We start from the raw sequence: 15442 nt of genomic DNA, 5'->3' as shown, positions 1-15442 counted from the left end.
CTGGGGGAAGTGGTGAAGCTCCTGCCAGCGAGAAATTAGATAGCCTTCAAGTTGCATCTCTTTGGCAAATTTTGCTGCTACAGTTTACCAGGACGGCTCTTCTGGAATCTGCATGTTCTGAGGATGCTTTTTTGTGCTTCAAGTTGTGTGTGACTGTATTGAACAAGGAGCATGGGAAACCACTCTCGCTACAAGTCGGCAGGGAAGGGAAACACATTGCTTCAGGATGTGCTGGAATGATTTACTCAATCTGTACTCCTTTGGAACTCCAGGACATCTTCCGGTCTCTTTCCTCCAGACCACTCGTTCCACAATCTCTCTCTCTCTCTCTCAACTAAAATCAGGAGCCAGTGTTTAAACCTGCTCGCTTCATGACATCTCAGTCCTTTTCTTCTGCAAAGCTCTCATCAAGTCAGACATGAAATCTCCTTGCCCAGCTGCATCCTCGGCCGGATGTGGCTCACTTTCTTTGGTCTCTTCTCCCTGCACCCTGCTGGCTTCGTGTCTTTTAGGAGGAGGAGGAGGAGGAACAATCTTCTTTCGGACTGGAGGGAGGAGTGCGGGGGCAGAGACGGAGGGGGGAGGAGGAGGAGGTGGTAGATCTGGATCACCATTAGCAGAGGAAGGGGGTGGCGGGGGCACAAAATCAGGAGGCGCTTCGTAGAAGTCAGGAGGGGGTGGGGGCAAGTCCACCAATTCAGGGGGCGGGGGTATCAGTTCAGGGGGTGGTGGAAATTCCGCCGGGTCTGTCGTGAAAGGTGTGCTTGTCCTCACCGCACTTGCGGGCATGGACAAGGAGGTCGTAACCGCAGAAGATAGTCTTTGAGGAGGGCGGGGAGGCTGCATCCCCGCAGGTTTGCGCTGGTGCCTCAGTTGTGGCGTGGCAGGCAGCTGCACTGGAGTGAAGTTGCAGATGCTGTCTGATCGATTAGCCTGTTAATGAAAGAGAGAGAGAAAGAAACTGACTGGTGCATGGAAAGAGAACACTGCATAACAAACAGGGCTAATGGGTTCCGGAGTCCAGAATTCATAGGAGGAATGCACGTCTAGGACATTCTCACTCTTTCCACGTTAAACCCAAGAGCCTGTAAACAGTTGCATTCCACGTTAAACCCAAGAGCCTGTAATGCATTCAGAACTGTCTGTGGATTGGTCTGTTGAAGACAGATATTTCAAGGGTTTCTTTAATGAGCTCACTATTATCCATTTTACAAATCTAAAGCTGACTTACACTGAATCTGACCGTTGGTCCATCAAGGTCTACATTACCTCCACAGGCTGGCAGCAACTCTCCAGCATCTCAGGTGGAGGTCTTTCACATCACCTACTACTTGATCATTTTAGCTGGATTGAACCTGGTACCTTTTGCATGCCAAGAAGATGCCCTACCACTGAGTCACAGCCCTGAGCTTACTTCCACAAACCTCAACTCTCCATGTAGTTTCATTGCACTGCAAATGCCCATTCCCATCTAGCCTCAGTCCGAAAGGTGCTGTGATCGATCTTTCAAAAAAAAAAAAAAACTACCAAGCAAGTCTGGGAACGTTCGCAGCAAAGCACAGGAAAACACAGAAATAGGTGGGGATGCTCCCTCAAGCAGCCAAGTAGTAAGTGCTTTCCTCCCCCTTAACTTACATTGCATTACACAAGAAACAAGAATGGATCAGTCATCCTTTTTGGTCCAAAACAAGGAGTCGGATCTCTCAGAGAAGCGGCTAGTCTGCTCTCTCCTCATGAATACTAGAAAAGTCTGTACATGTGCAGGTATGTAGTGACACACATATGCAACCGGTATCGGAGGCTATCGTATTTTGGCCACATTATGAGAAGACAAGAGTCACTGGAAAAGACAGTCATGCTAGGAAAAGTTGAGGGCAGCAGGAAAAAAGGAAGACCCAACAAGAGATGGATTGACTCAATAAAGGAAGTCACAGCCGTCAATTTGCAAGATCTGAGCAAGGCTGTCAAAGACAGGACATTTTGGAGGACTTTGATTCATAGGGTCTCCATGAGTCGGAAGCGACTTGATGGCACTTAACACACACACACACACACATCTCATACAGCAGGGGCAAGAGATATTTTTCGCCTCCTTGTTTTGAATTGGTGGCTGGTTTGAAATGGAGGAGCCCCGTGGTGCAGAGTGGTAAGCTGCAGTACTGCAGTCAAAAACTCTGCTCACGACCTGAGTTCAGTCCCGACGGAAGTTGTTTTCAGGTAGCCGGCTCAAGGTTGACTCAGCCTTCCATCCTTCCAAGGTCAGTAAAAAGAGTACCCAGCTTGTTTGGTAGACAACTGGGGAAGGCAATGGCAAACCACCCTGTAAACAGTCTGCCTAGGAAACATCACAATGTGATGTCATCCCATGAGTCAGTAAGGATCTGGTGCTTGCACAGGGGGCTGCCTTTACCTTTAAAATGGAATAAACAGGATAACACAGAAATGGTCTGACAAAGATCTACTTGAAACAGAGAGTTTGGTTGGCAAGGGATATATTTCTACATGTATTTTTCTGCATGTTTACACACTTGTTACTGGTAATCTGACTATTGTTTACAGCTGTATGCTCGTCACTTTTTCATACTGTGGGTTCAGTTATATTTTCCATTTGTAATTTGCAAATACACCCTGATATTTGATATACCATCTGGTGTACTTCAGTTTTGTACTGCTTCTCAAGGGCATTCACTACTTTTACACCAGGCTCATAACAATTTGCAAGGCTTTGTGGAGCCATCTGAAAGGCACTCTGCTCTCTGTGCACGGTGGATGGTGGCAGATGGAAATGGAAGAATAAGAACACTACAGAGCCCAAACACAGAGCAACTAATAACGGCTGTATTTGTATACTCTGTGTAGATGAAGGGGGACATTTGTCTACGGATAGGAACAAGCTGGTGCAGTACATTCTTCTGCCTGTTGTCCTAAGTCACAGACGCTTTCTCCTCCACATTCCTTTGATTCTGAAGACTGGCACCTATTAACCTCAAGCATTACAGTGTACACAGGCACAACAGATTGAGGAAACCCTGGATCTCTTCCAAAGATTCCATCACACAAGTTGTAGGAAAATGAAATGTAGACTAGCAGTTCATTAGATCCATGCTTGCTTTGCTCCGGCAGAATATTAGGTGAGCTTGCAATTCAGCCTTGTCTTTACTCTGTTAGAGCTCTCTCAGCCCCACCTACCTCACAGGCTGTCTGTTGTGGGGAGGGGAAGGGGAGGTGATTGTAAGTTGAGTCTCCCTTAAGTGGTAGAGAAAGTTGGCATATAAAAACCATCTCTTCTTCAATGAACAATACTTATTTTAAAAAATGGATTTATAGTGCAGTACTTAAATACTTGCCCTGACCCGGATGGCCCAGGCTAGTCGGATCTCATCAGATCTCAGAAGCTTAAGCGGGATCGGTCTTGGTCAGTACTGGGATTGGAAACCACCAAGGAAGTCTGAGGTTGCTATGCAGAGGCAGGCAATGGCAAACCACCTCTGTTTTTCTCTTGCCTTGAAAACCTATGGGGTCTCACCTTTATCGGCTGTGATTTGACGACACTTTCCGCCACCACTTATCTATATATACAACCTCAATTTCTTTTTTGTTACTGGGCAAACACTCTAGCCATGAAAAGCCTCAGCAACCCATTCACGGTTAACAGAAACGTATATTGGGATTAACTACTGATGAATTTCATAGCTGACCTGCATTTATAATAGACGGAGACAATCTAGAAGACACATTAAGTTGGCTCTAAAAACTCCCTTCTGCTAAGAGGGAGTTTCTTCACGGGAGCAAACTTAGTGGAGAAGGGTCATTGGATACAACCATGTATGATTATAATATAGTAAAAACTTAGGTGTTCTTAAGATGACGGCAACTTCTAGATCAGCAACAGTTAACCACCTCCCCCCCCCCCCCGTAGAAGGTAAGCTAAATATAAAACATTGGCATGTAAGGGGAAAAAACAAATTTATTGTTTGGGAAAAAAACCCTATAAAACTTCATGAAGAATAGGACTATCAGTAACTATTAGCCGTTTTAGCTAAATGTAGCCTCCATACGGGGCATATTCAGCTCATTTCTGAGCCTTGCAGCGGCCAGGGATAGCATAGCAGAGGCGTCACCGCTTAAAAGAGCCTTTTTTTAAGTATAAAAAAGAAAATGGGACTCCTCCCCCCCATAGAAGACTGCGATGCTGTGCCAGGAAAAACCTGGCCGCAGCAACACTGTTGCTGGAGGCACCGCATTTCTCTTCCGTGATTTAGGTCCCGGAGAGACTGCAGCATCGGAGGAGCGGCGTGCAGCTCTGCAGCACCCAGGCGCCGATGGAACTGCCCCCACCGCCAGCGTAAGTGCCTCTTATTCCGTGATAAGAGGGCACTTATGCTTGTGGGGAGGGGGTCACACTGCCTCCAGAGCACTTTCAGTCCCCCACCTCAGGAATGCATTGATTGTCTCTGAAATGAATTATTTATTGAGAAGTGTATGTGATGCTTCTCCCAAGAGTTGCATGAAGCAGCTCAAAAGCAACAGCATAAAAATAATCCATAATAAACCATCCAGATAGCATGAATACAGTACACAGAGGCTGGCCAATACAGAAACTGAGTTTCATATCTCTTGGCCTGACCCTTCAAGGAACTTCTTATGTTTAATTTGTACCTTTGGCATGTCAGTAGGTTTTTCGCTCTCTGAAGAATCTGGGGTTGCGAGGGCTGTGGCTTTGGGTATCTGCCCGTTTGCATGAGTCCTCCCTATGATATGAAAAAAGGAGAAAAACAAATATGTTCATGGTTTGTAAAAGTAACCCAAATAACAGCAACAAAAAAACTCTCATTTTGGAATTGTGATGCAAATGGACAAAATCACATCAACTGGATATACTGATTGCCCTAGGATACTCTGATACCCCTTGAAAAGTTTTGTATAGTGTTCATGTACCTGTTGCACAACAGGTTGCCCTTCTGGCCAACTGAGGGAAATCAGACCAGATGAGCATTTCATGATTTTAGCCAGAAACATTAAAATCACAGCAATTTGGCTTCCCTGTTTAATTTGAGCTAGCCTGCAGCTGAATCTTTCAGAGATGATAATTGGTCTGTACAGTCAAGTATATTTTTACCCAAAATACACTTCATATCACTTGTTGTCTTTAAGGTTATTTTGATGCAAATGTTAAAATCTCATTGAATGCTTCCAGACCTTCCTATGATCAATTCAGACTAATTTTTTTTATGATCGCTGCCCTAGATATAATCCCTGGAATTTCCCCTTCCAGTTAAAAACCTTTCTATGAATTTCCCCTTCCCCTTAAAAACCTTTCTATGAATTTATTTTGTACAAACACCATTAGCCTCCCTGAGCCCGACTTTGACTGGGATAAAAATCCAAATAAATAAATATCTTCTGATAATTTCTGGAGGGCGGTGGGTACTTGACCTTGGAGGCCCACAACTTGTTCTGGATCCCATCTCAAAGTCGTAGTCAGTAGTGTACATCAGTGTTATGACTGTATGCATGGATTAACTTCATTGATGTGAAGTTAAATATTGCTTTGGGGGATGTCAAAAACAAGCTCTCCCCCCCCCCCCCATGACAGGAAGTGCGTATCCCAGAAGATGCTGGATGACTAGTTAAGCTTGCTTCAGGATTGTGTTTCTAAAACATCAGCCCCTTCATACACATGCCTCAAGCCCCTTCTGAAACTGGAGGGCCTTCTATCAAAAGCAGTGACGAAGAAACCCAAATATACTGCTAGAAATGAAGAAAGGCTCAGGACCACCACAATTAGCTCTTTGAATTCTGACCAGAGAGTACAAGGGTCGGCGCAATGACAAAGAGGGGTCAACTGAGATTAAAATTAAACATAAATAAGAGCAATCCTTCGGAGTCCAGATGAGAGAGACTATCTCCTACCAAATATACACCTAATCTAACAAGCACTGGTACCTTTTGGAGATGATCCGGCAGCAATTGTGGGTTCAGCATTCCCCAGCTTTCCCCATCGAGATGCTAAGCCAGCTCTCTGCAGTGCACATTTGTAGTTATCATACAACGTCTTGCCATACTGGGAAAATAGATGGGCATTATATTTTTAATCCAGAAAACATCAATAACTGATAATCCGTGTATAGTGCCATATCTGCCCCAGATAAAGGAAAAAACTCCTAGAAAACACCTATGCGCTCAAGAATTTAGTTAAACACATGTAGACCGGGTCTACAACAGGCAGATCTCTTTTAACCAGTGCGTTCACTAACTAACCAGGGCACTAATTTTCACCTAGCACCTATATACTAAACCAAAGGACAGTCGTATTTTTCTTTCCAATCTCTTCACGGAGCACTAGGAGATGTTTTGCCAAGCACCAAGTTTGGGAATCGTTGCTCTAGTACAGTGGTTCCCAAACTTTTCGGGCCACCGCCCCCTTGGTTCCACAAACTCAAACCCAGCGCCCCCTACCCTATTCAACAACACAGTTGAAGGAGCCCACCTCTAGCACCCCCCTGATGTCCCCTTCCCTCTTAGTGCCCCCCTAGGTAATCCCACCGCCCCCCACGGGGTGGTACTGCCCACTTTGGGAACCACTGCTCTAGTACAATGTCTCTTTTGACCGCTGCTTGGGATAGGAAAACCAATGCAAAGTCTGCCCATGCTGGCGTTTGGGTTGTTTTCACCTGTGTCTGTGGCTATAACTCTCCATTGGAGAGTTTCTTAGATTTCATGATTTCATTTCAAGAAAGACATCATCTCTTCTTCCTCACCTTTGCAATTCTTATACCAGTTACCCACTGATGCAGCGACTGCTTGTCATCACAGCACAGGTATTTGATATACTGCGATTCCTTCTGTATCTGAGGATGCTGCCGAGAAGAAAAAAATCATTTTAACCATGACAAATGTGTTTGAATGCAACAGGAAGAAAGAACCAACCACTTTAATAGTTATGGGTAACTCAGACATGCATTTTTGTAAACGCGTCATAAAATGCTGCACACCAAAACATTACTAACTAAACATTTGCAGTGCGAATGTTACACTTTTGAAAAAAGACAGACACCTGGCGAGTAAAACTCTGGCTTGCGACAGCCTGCACCAAGCCTTCCAGCTAAGGCAATCGGAAGCATGTCACAGTTCCAAGGATTAGTATTCGTGTGTAAGCAGAGGTGCCGACTGCAGTTTGTCATCTGGCACTCATCCAAACTGGAAGCTGAACATATCTTTAGTTTCAAAGAAGGACGCTACCTTTTTGAGAAGCGCAAGCCCTCGGCTCAAAGCACTCTTTTCCTATTTAGGCTCAGTCTCTTTAGGAGTGGGTGCCCAGACTTTTCTTACTCTCTCTTTATTTTTGGATACATTCAGAGAAATACTAGGCTACCTTCATAATATACATGTACGTACCCACAAAGTGAGTTGTGTGTGCCTTTTGATGATGTGTGGATTACAAAATAAAACTAATGTGTTTAAAGGGCTTAACGTTTCCCTCAGATTCTCCATCACGAATGAAGTTAATTGGTTTGAGGAAATGACAGTGCAATAATGTGTGGCCGTCCTGCACACAGACTAGTTCCACTTGATGGTTAAGGCTGCAATGTAAGCGCTTCTCCTCCCCAACACATGGGTGGCACTTTGAAGACTTCCTGGTTTTCATCAAACCACAGTTTGTTGTGACTATGGTTTCACACTGGGTTTTAGAGAATTAAACTGTATTCACTCGAAGTGATGGTATCGCTTTACTCTGCTTTGGTTAGACCTCACCTAGAGTACTGTGTTCAGTTTTGGGCACCATAATTTAAGAAAGATGTCGACAAGCTGGAATGTGTCCAGAGGAGGGCAACAAAGATGGTGAGAGGTCTGGAGACCAAGTCCTATGAGGAAAGGTTGAAGGAGGTGGGTATGTTTAGCCTGAAGAGGAGAAGACAGAGGGGATATGATAACCATGTTCAAGTACTTGAAGGGCTGACGTATAGAGGATGGTGCCGAGTTGTTTTCTGTTGCCCAGAAGGTCGAACCAGAACCAGTGGGTTGAAATTAAAAGAGTTTCTGTCTAGACATTAGGAAGAATTTTCTAACAGAGTGGTTCCTCTGTCAAACAGGCTTCTTCGAGAGGTGGTAAGCTCTCCTTCCCTGGAGGTTTTTAAGAAGAGGTTAGATGGCCATCTGTCAGCACTGCTGATTCTTTGGCCTTAAGCAGATCATGAGAAGGAAGGCATCTTGGCCATCTTCTGGGCATGGAGTAGGGGTCACTGGGGGGAGGGAGGTACTTGTGAATTTCCTGCGTTGTGCAGGGGGTTGGCTTAGATGACCCTGGTGGTCCTTTTTGACTCGGTGAAAACGCACAGTCGCATTAGCCTCTTTTATTCCCTGTTTCAGCCAAGATTCAGCCAGGATCGAAAGCACGTTCGGTAAAATGCATGTGTTCGATCCTAGCTGAAACAGGGAATAAAGGAGGCTAAATCGACTGTGCGTTTTCGCCCTATGATTCTATTTTTGTGGCTCAGAGATAAACTGTTTTGCTGTGAAGTAGGGCATTTTCAATCTCTGAGCTACAAAGAAATGGGGCGGGGGAGGAAGGGGAATGCATGAACCTGAGAACTTCCTGGTTTACCATTATGTCTGAATGAGGGCATCACAGTCTTGGTCTGCAACCCCTCACTGTCTAATCGCATGCAGCACCATAGGCATATTCAGTATAGCAAAACTACTGACGTGTAAGGCATCACACAGTGAGTAGGGGGTTAGAAACCACAGGAGACAAATTGATCTTAGCTAACTACTCTCTGTGTAAGACTCACTTGTTGATCATTCTCATCCCTTTTAACAAACAAATCATCTAATTGAATAGGAATATCCAACTCAACAATGATGGTTAGCTCCATTAGAGAAGATACTCATTGCTTTCTCCATTAAACAGGAGAGAAATTCAGATTTTTAACAGCTACATTTCCCTTGCTTTCTTGCAATAGTTGGCTAAATCCAGCAGATGGCATCGGATACCCTAAAAATGGAAAAGTATTTTGTCAAAGCAAACATTCCAATAACTGCAGGCATCCTTTATAATTCCATGCCAAATAATATCTTAAACCCTAGATTGTTTCTTCAAAGATGTGAGCCCCTTTAGAAAAAAATGTTTTAATGAATAAAATCAGGAAGCGATGGAGAAGCTAGGGTTTGGTTTTACTTTAAAGGTACAGTTGTATGGCTGTTGCCTGACCAGAAGTGTTTTCACTACGAAGGGACATGAAAGACTTTTAAGGAATCTGTCTGGGAGAAGGATCAGAGCAGTTCCCCCAAATGTGTCTGCACACCACAAGGTCATGACTACTCACCAGATTTGGGTTCAGCCTATTTCTGCATGAATATGATGAGCTGTGATCTTACCATGCCAAAAAGCATCAAAGTGTTCTTCCAGATGATCACCATCCAGTGTGTCTGTGCTAATGTGGTGTGTGTGTGTGAATGACCTTCTAATTTCTTATAAAGTCCAGATGAAACATCCTGCTGCTTGGTGCCAAGCCTGTTGGTTTCTACTGTATATATTTGTATGCACATGCATGTTCTGAACCAACTGGGTATCTCTGGCCTTTTATGCAGGGACATTTCCCCGCGGTCACCCCCGCCGACTGCTTCAGGGTTTCCTTTTGATTATGCATGCGTTTTCCACCCGTCAGAGGTCGCCTCGCTCTCCCCATGTGTTTCGACGGTGTTTTCCAGATGCTGTTTTAGCCAGAATCTGGAAAATGCAGGCAAAACGCACGGGGAGAGCAAAGCGACCTCTGATGGATGGGAAAAGCATGCATAATCAAAAGGAAGCCCCAGAGCAGTTGGCGGGGGTGACCGTGGGGAAACATCCCTGCATAAAAGGCCTCTATTGTGGATATACAGCTATGATTTGTGAGGTTTTTTTTAAAAAACTCTTGCAAATTTAGTAGAATGATGTACCAATACCACTTCATCATAGAACATACACACCATCCTGTTGGGGGGGGGGTGAGGGCCCATAGCTTTATGGTACACTCAGAAGCGCCCCCCTCATTCAATCCCTGGCATATCCAAGCTATTAGGTTTTTAAAAGTCTAACAGGTAGCAGGTCTTCTGCCAGTCACAGGAGATAGTAATTTAGGCCGGACTCAGTATAAGGCAGCTTCCTATGTCCTATCTATCCAACTGGGGGGGAAACAGTATGGGTTTTCTAGCAAGCCTTATGGACATCTATGACACACGTTCCCAATAATGGGTACTTTTAGAACCCTATTCTTGGTGATACAGGTTTTTTAAAGCTATGAGAGAAAAGACAATGTGAATTGCCCTTAGCAAAAAGAAACAATTTTCTGCAAGCCATAGCTTGTAGTTAAATCTGAACCACTGTTGTTTGGCGGGATGAGGAAAAACCATGGTTTGTTCAGACGCAGCCACAACTTGTGGCTTGCTGCAAGAAGTAGAAAAGTTTAATTTATAACCTGTGCATGAGCCCAGGGATCCCACAGACTCATTCCCACCACAACAAAGAACGGTTTGTTGTTATAACTGAACAATGCTACTAAGTCATTCTCAAACAGTCACATTTCAAAATACAAATGCTAGCCTGGAGTTTTAAGCTAGCTTCAATATATTTCCCAGCCAAATCATCAGTTTCAGAAGCCTGGTTCTTTTTACTGAAAGCATAACGGACTCATCTAAAAGTGTTACTGCTACACAAGAGAGTCATTACAGGCACAATTTACAGTTCCCTGATGACCAAGCCAATTCCTTTTTGGAGCAGTTCTAAATTGCTGGGTTTCACTATAGACAGGACAGCTTGATACACAGGGGAGGGGAGTATTCTTGAACATCTCTGAAACTCCCTCTGGATAGTCACCCTAGCCCCTAAGTTTATGTGGAATACTGTTTCCACTGCATGCCCCAACTACACTGTGCCACGTCTGCATCGTTTCCCAACACTTTTTAAAATGTTGCCAACAGAAGGCTGGATTAGAAAGAGGCAAATTAAAACAAAAACAGGAACTGCAACTGGAGAGGATTGGTCCCATGGCCTGCTAAGCTCTGGAGCATGCAGAAAGAGCTTGGGTTCTACATTGGCACTTGCCAAGTTTTCCCCCAGTGGATTATTAATTTTTGATTGTTTGTGCAGATATATGTATATAAATATATTATTTTCTTTTCTCATAGTCTTAGTGTGGCACTGTTCACAGCCAAATTGGCAATATTAGCAGTATCATTGAAGTAAAGAGCTTGCATTCTATCTGCTGCAAAGCTCAGCATGATATGAGAGATCTCCTCCTCCTTCCGCAAGCTCTCTGGCATGAACAAAGGACTATTGGGTAGGTGGGGAAAGGTCAGAGGCAACGACAAATTATGGGCAGCTAGTAGGTGGGGCTGCCAGGTCCCTCTTCACCACCAGCTGGAGGCTTTTGGAGCGGAGCCTGAGAAGGGCAGGGTTTGGGGAGGGGACGGTCTTCAAGGCCATGCAGCCCAATTGCCAACGTGGCCATTTTCTCCAGGGGAACTGATCTCTATTGGCTGGAGAGCAGTTGGAATAGCAGGAGATCTCCAGCTAGTACCTGGAAGTTGGCAACTCTACTAGTAAGCCAACCCACAATATTTATGTATTTACAAATTTTACATCCCATAATTTGGTCCAAACGAGGCAGCCAAGGTGGCTGACAATTAAAAGCAGAACGTTATCAAACCGTCATAAAATCAAAACCACAAATAAAATGTGTAAGAACAAGCAATTAAAACATAGGGTGGGGGGAAGTAGATGTCACTAAGGGAATGCTTAATGAAACAATAAAAGTCTTAACCTACTAGCAGAAGACCATGATGGAAGAGGGCAAATATCCCTACAGAAAGAGTTCCACAATTTTGGTACCATGACCAAGAAGGTCCCCTCTCATGTCGTCACCTGTCTAAACTCAGAAGGCCGGGTCACCCAAAGCAGGTCCTCAGAAAATGATGTAGTGGTCTGCTACGTTTGTATGAGAGTAAGCAGCCCTTCAGTAGGCTTGCAAGCCTCCAGGTGGGGCCTGGAATCACAACTGATCTCCGAACTACAGACATCAGTTCCCCTGGAGAAAATGTTTACTTGGGATAGTGGACTTTATGGTATTACACCCAACTGAGCTCCCTCTCCTCCCCAACTCCACCTTTCCCAGGGTCCCCCCCCCCCATCTCCGGGAATTCCCCAACACAAGAGTTGGCAAACATATCCTTAAGGTATGCTGGTCCCAAAGTGTATATTTGCCCCATGTTCTCATTGTTTCATGACTCTGTCTTTAAAAAATCTTATTTAATTCTCTGAAGCTGTGTACTTTTCATTACAGGAGTGCAAACCCACACTTCCTGCTGCAAAGTGGTCACTGCACACCTTGTTATTTTTTTTCTTTTTTAGTGGTCCCATAAAAAAGAAGGTTTTGCCTAGAAAAAGCTCTAAGGCCATTTATGCAGGGCTGACTGCTCCGGTGCTTCATTTTGATTGTGCATGCCTTTCCCGACCATCAAAGGTTGCCTCGCTCTCCCCATGCATTTCTACACATTTTGCCTGTGTTTTCTGGATTCTCACTAAAATGGCATCTGGAAAACATGGGCAAAACATGCACAAACGTGTGGGGAGAGTGAGGTGACCTCTTGACAGTCAGGAAAGGCATGCACAATCAAAACAAAGGACCAGAGCAGTTGGCAAAGGTGTCCACAGGGAAACAACCCTGCATAAATGGCCTAAGAGTTTGGAACTTCATGGAGGCAGAAAGCAAATTGCACGGATGGGGACGGTTTGGAGCAGAACAAGGCCCCCTCCCTCAGTCACTTCTTCACTGTAAGTTGCTCCTCCCCAAATCTGCTTTTCTGTTTTAAAAAGAGAAGTCCATAAGGGTAAAAACCCTTGCATGTGATTTCATGTCCCCTCCTCTTGTCTTCTCTATCAAACGTTCTTATTAAATTTGCCAAATGCAACATGGGATAGTTACTTAAAGAAAGCTGCAGTCTTAATAAATATGGTTGAACACATGAACACATGAAGCTGCCTTATGCTGAGTCAGACCCTTGGTCCATCGAAGCCAGTATTGTCTACTCAGAAGGGCAGCAGCTCTTCAGGGTCTCAGGTAGAGGTCTTTCACATCACCGACTTGCCAAGTCCCTTTAACTAGAGATGCTGGGGATTGAACCTGGGACCTTCTGTATGCCAAGCAGGTGCTCTACCACTGAGCCACAGCCCCTCCCCTGAAAGTAAATAAGTGTAATTGAATGGGATTTTATTTCTGGGTTTAGAAGGAAATTTCTGGAGTTGTGTAGAAGAGAGAGCTTTGGCAGCTACAGCTATTCCTATTGCATGGCTTACATTCCCAGATGAAAGCACACAAGCGCTTGCCCAAATTACAAATAAATACTGGCCATGAAGTCGTATGGGCTTTTTGTAAGAGACTTGAGCCCTTACAGTTTTATCATGTGATAAACTGCACCTCTCCTGGGTTGATTGCTTACAGTCACTATCGCTGATCAGGTATCTCAGATTAGCAAGAGAGGGGCGGAAGACAAGGAAAGACAAATCCCGGATTTCAGCTTGATGCACTTTCTAGTTTATCCCATGGGAAATGGGAAACGTATCAACTAAACCATCCTGAGCAGGGCTGCCAGCCAGGCTTCCAGCTATGACAAAACTCCCACCACTGGCAGTCCTCTTTGCTCACCAAACCTTAAAAAAGAACCAGCACCGTTTGTGCCACTATGTCACTTCCAGGGAAAACCCAGACATTACATAAAGTCGCTCTAGGAATTGCCAGAAACTCTATGGTAAAGTTTCCAGCAATTCCTCAAGCTACCCTAGGTCACTTCCAGGTTTCCCCTAGAAATGACACAGTGATGCACAGGACTTTGCTGTCTCCCCAAGTCCCTGCCCCCAAGCCTCCTGCCGGTTACCAGGCATAGCCTAGCAACCGTCAGCCTGAGGACCGCTTTCCAGAGATTCATTTTGGCTTATGAATGTTGTTTTGTAACCCTGGCTTTGGTTTCACGGCTTGTTTTAATACATATTTATTTATTGTTTTAATGCTCATTGTTCTTAACGTTCTTGTTTTGATGACTGTACTGTTTCTACTTTGTGAACCATCTCGAGTGGCCTCTGGAGAGGCGGCATATATATTTTTGGAATAAACAGGTCTTGTGAATGAGCCTTAGAAGCTAATGCCACCGTTAAATAATATGGCCACACAATTGTTTGGAGCACCATCTCAAATCCGAAAGGAAAACCCAGCTGGATAAGCTACAAAGGCAGGTGTAGCGAGCAACGGAAATAGCATATGATGATGCTATTGTGTCACTGTGTTCCCTGGGCACCAATTCTTTCACCCTAGATTAATTCCACATTATGCACCATTACTCTCAGGTTACTCAAGCAAAACCTGCACCAATAAAGCATAATTAAATCCTCTTGGTATCCGAGACACAACAGACTGACTAAGCGAGCCAATTTACATATAGATTACCTTGCTACTGTCAACGGTGAAGAATGTATATTTTTAAAATCTGAAGCTGAGGTTCTGTGCCGGTGGTTTTTAGAAACCTCGGCAAGAGATGCAATATTCCAGAATGTCTGCAACTTGCATTCTGCATCAAAGTAAATACTTCTGAATGTGTCTGCTCCTGAAAAGATACTGTCTCCTTGGCTTTAGCAGGTGTTCTGTGTCAAGAAGTATTGCACATACCAAGTTGCCTGGGGGGAGGAGGAAGAAAGGAAGAAGAAGAGGAGTAGGAGGAGTAGGAGTTGGTTTTTATATGCCAACTTTCTCTACCACTTAAGGAAGAATCAAACCGGCTACAATCACCTTCCCTTCCCCTTCCCACAACAGACACCCTCACGAGGTGGGTGGGGCTGAGAGAGCTGTGACAAGGTCACCCCGCTAGCTTCATGTGTAGGAGTGAGGAAACAAATCCAGTTCACCAGATTAGCCTCCGCCACTCATGTGGAGGAGTGGGGAATCAAACCCTGTTCTCCAGATCAAAGTCCGCTGCTCCAAGCCACTGCTCTTAACCACTACACCATGCTGGCTCTCTGCACAAAAGCAACATTCATATTTGAGCTTTCATTCCATTGGACTCCATTCCAGCTCAATCTGTTTAGGACTGGAATGCAACGCTCCTTTTGTAAAAACCTTGGAATCATTTTGAAAGGGATTTTTTAAAACATGCTTGCAAAAATGAAGGCACAGGTCTGTGTACCTCAAACTCTTCCAGTGTGGTGTAGTGGTTAAGAGCAGTGGTTTGGAGCTGTGGAGTCTGATCTGGAGAACCAGGTTTGATCCCCACTCCGCCACGTGAGCGGTGGAGTCTGATCTAGTGAACTGGATTTGTTTCCCCACTCCTCCACACAGAGCCAGCTGGGTGACCTTGGGCCAGTCACATTCTCTCAGCCCCACCTACCTCACAGGGTGTCTGTTGTGGGGAGGGGAAG

General features: G+C 44.7%; 1 protein-coding gene across 1 annotated transcript in view; it reads right to left on the bottom strand.

Annotated features, from left to right (window-relative positions):
* Positions 1–369: 369 nt before the first annotated feature.
* APBB1IP (amyloid beta precursor protein binding family B member 1 interacting protein) overlaps positions 370–15442 on the bottom strand; it is a 39514-nt gene continuing 24441 nt past the window's right edge. The window contains exons 10-13 of the mRNA XM_056857758.1: positions 6762–6860; positions 5947–6064; positions 4660–4751; positions 370–933 (exon numbers count right to left, since the gene is read on the bottom strand). Of these exons, the coding sequence (XP_056713736.1) occupies positions 370–933; positions 4660–4751; positions 5947–6064; positions 6762–6860 (873 nt within the window). The remainder of the gene's footprint in view (positions 934–4659; positions 4752–5946; positions 6065–6761; positions 6861–15442) is intronic.

The sequence above is a fragment of the Euleptes europaea genome, chromosome 11 (genome assembly GCF_029931775.1).
Source record: "Euleptes europaea isolate rEulEur1 chromosome 11, rEulEur1.hap1, whole genome shotgun sequence".
Classification (NCBI taxonomy): domain Eukaryota; kingdom Metazoa; phylum Chordata; class Lepidosauria; order Squamata; family Sphaerodactylidae; genus Euleptes; species Euleptes europaea.
The sequence above is the reverse complement of the archived record's forward strand: the minus strand, read 5'-3'. Positions and strand labels throughout refer to the sequence as shown.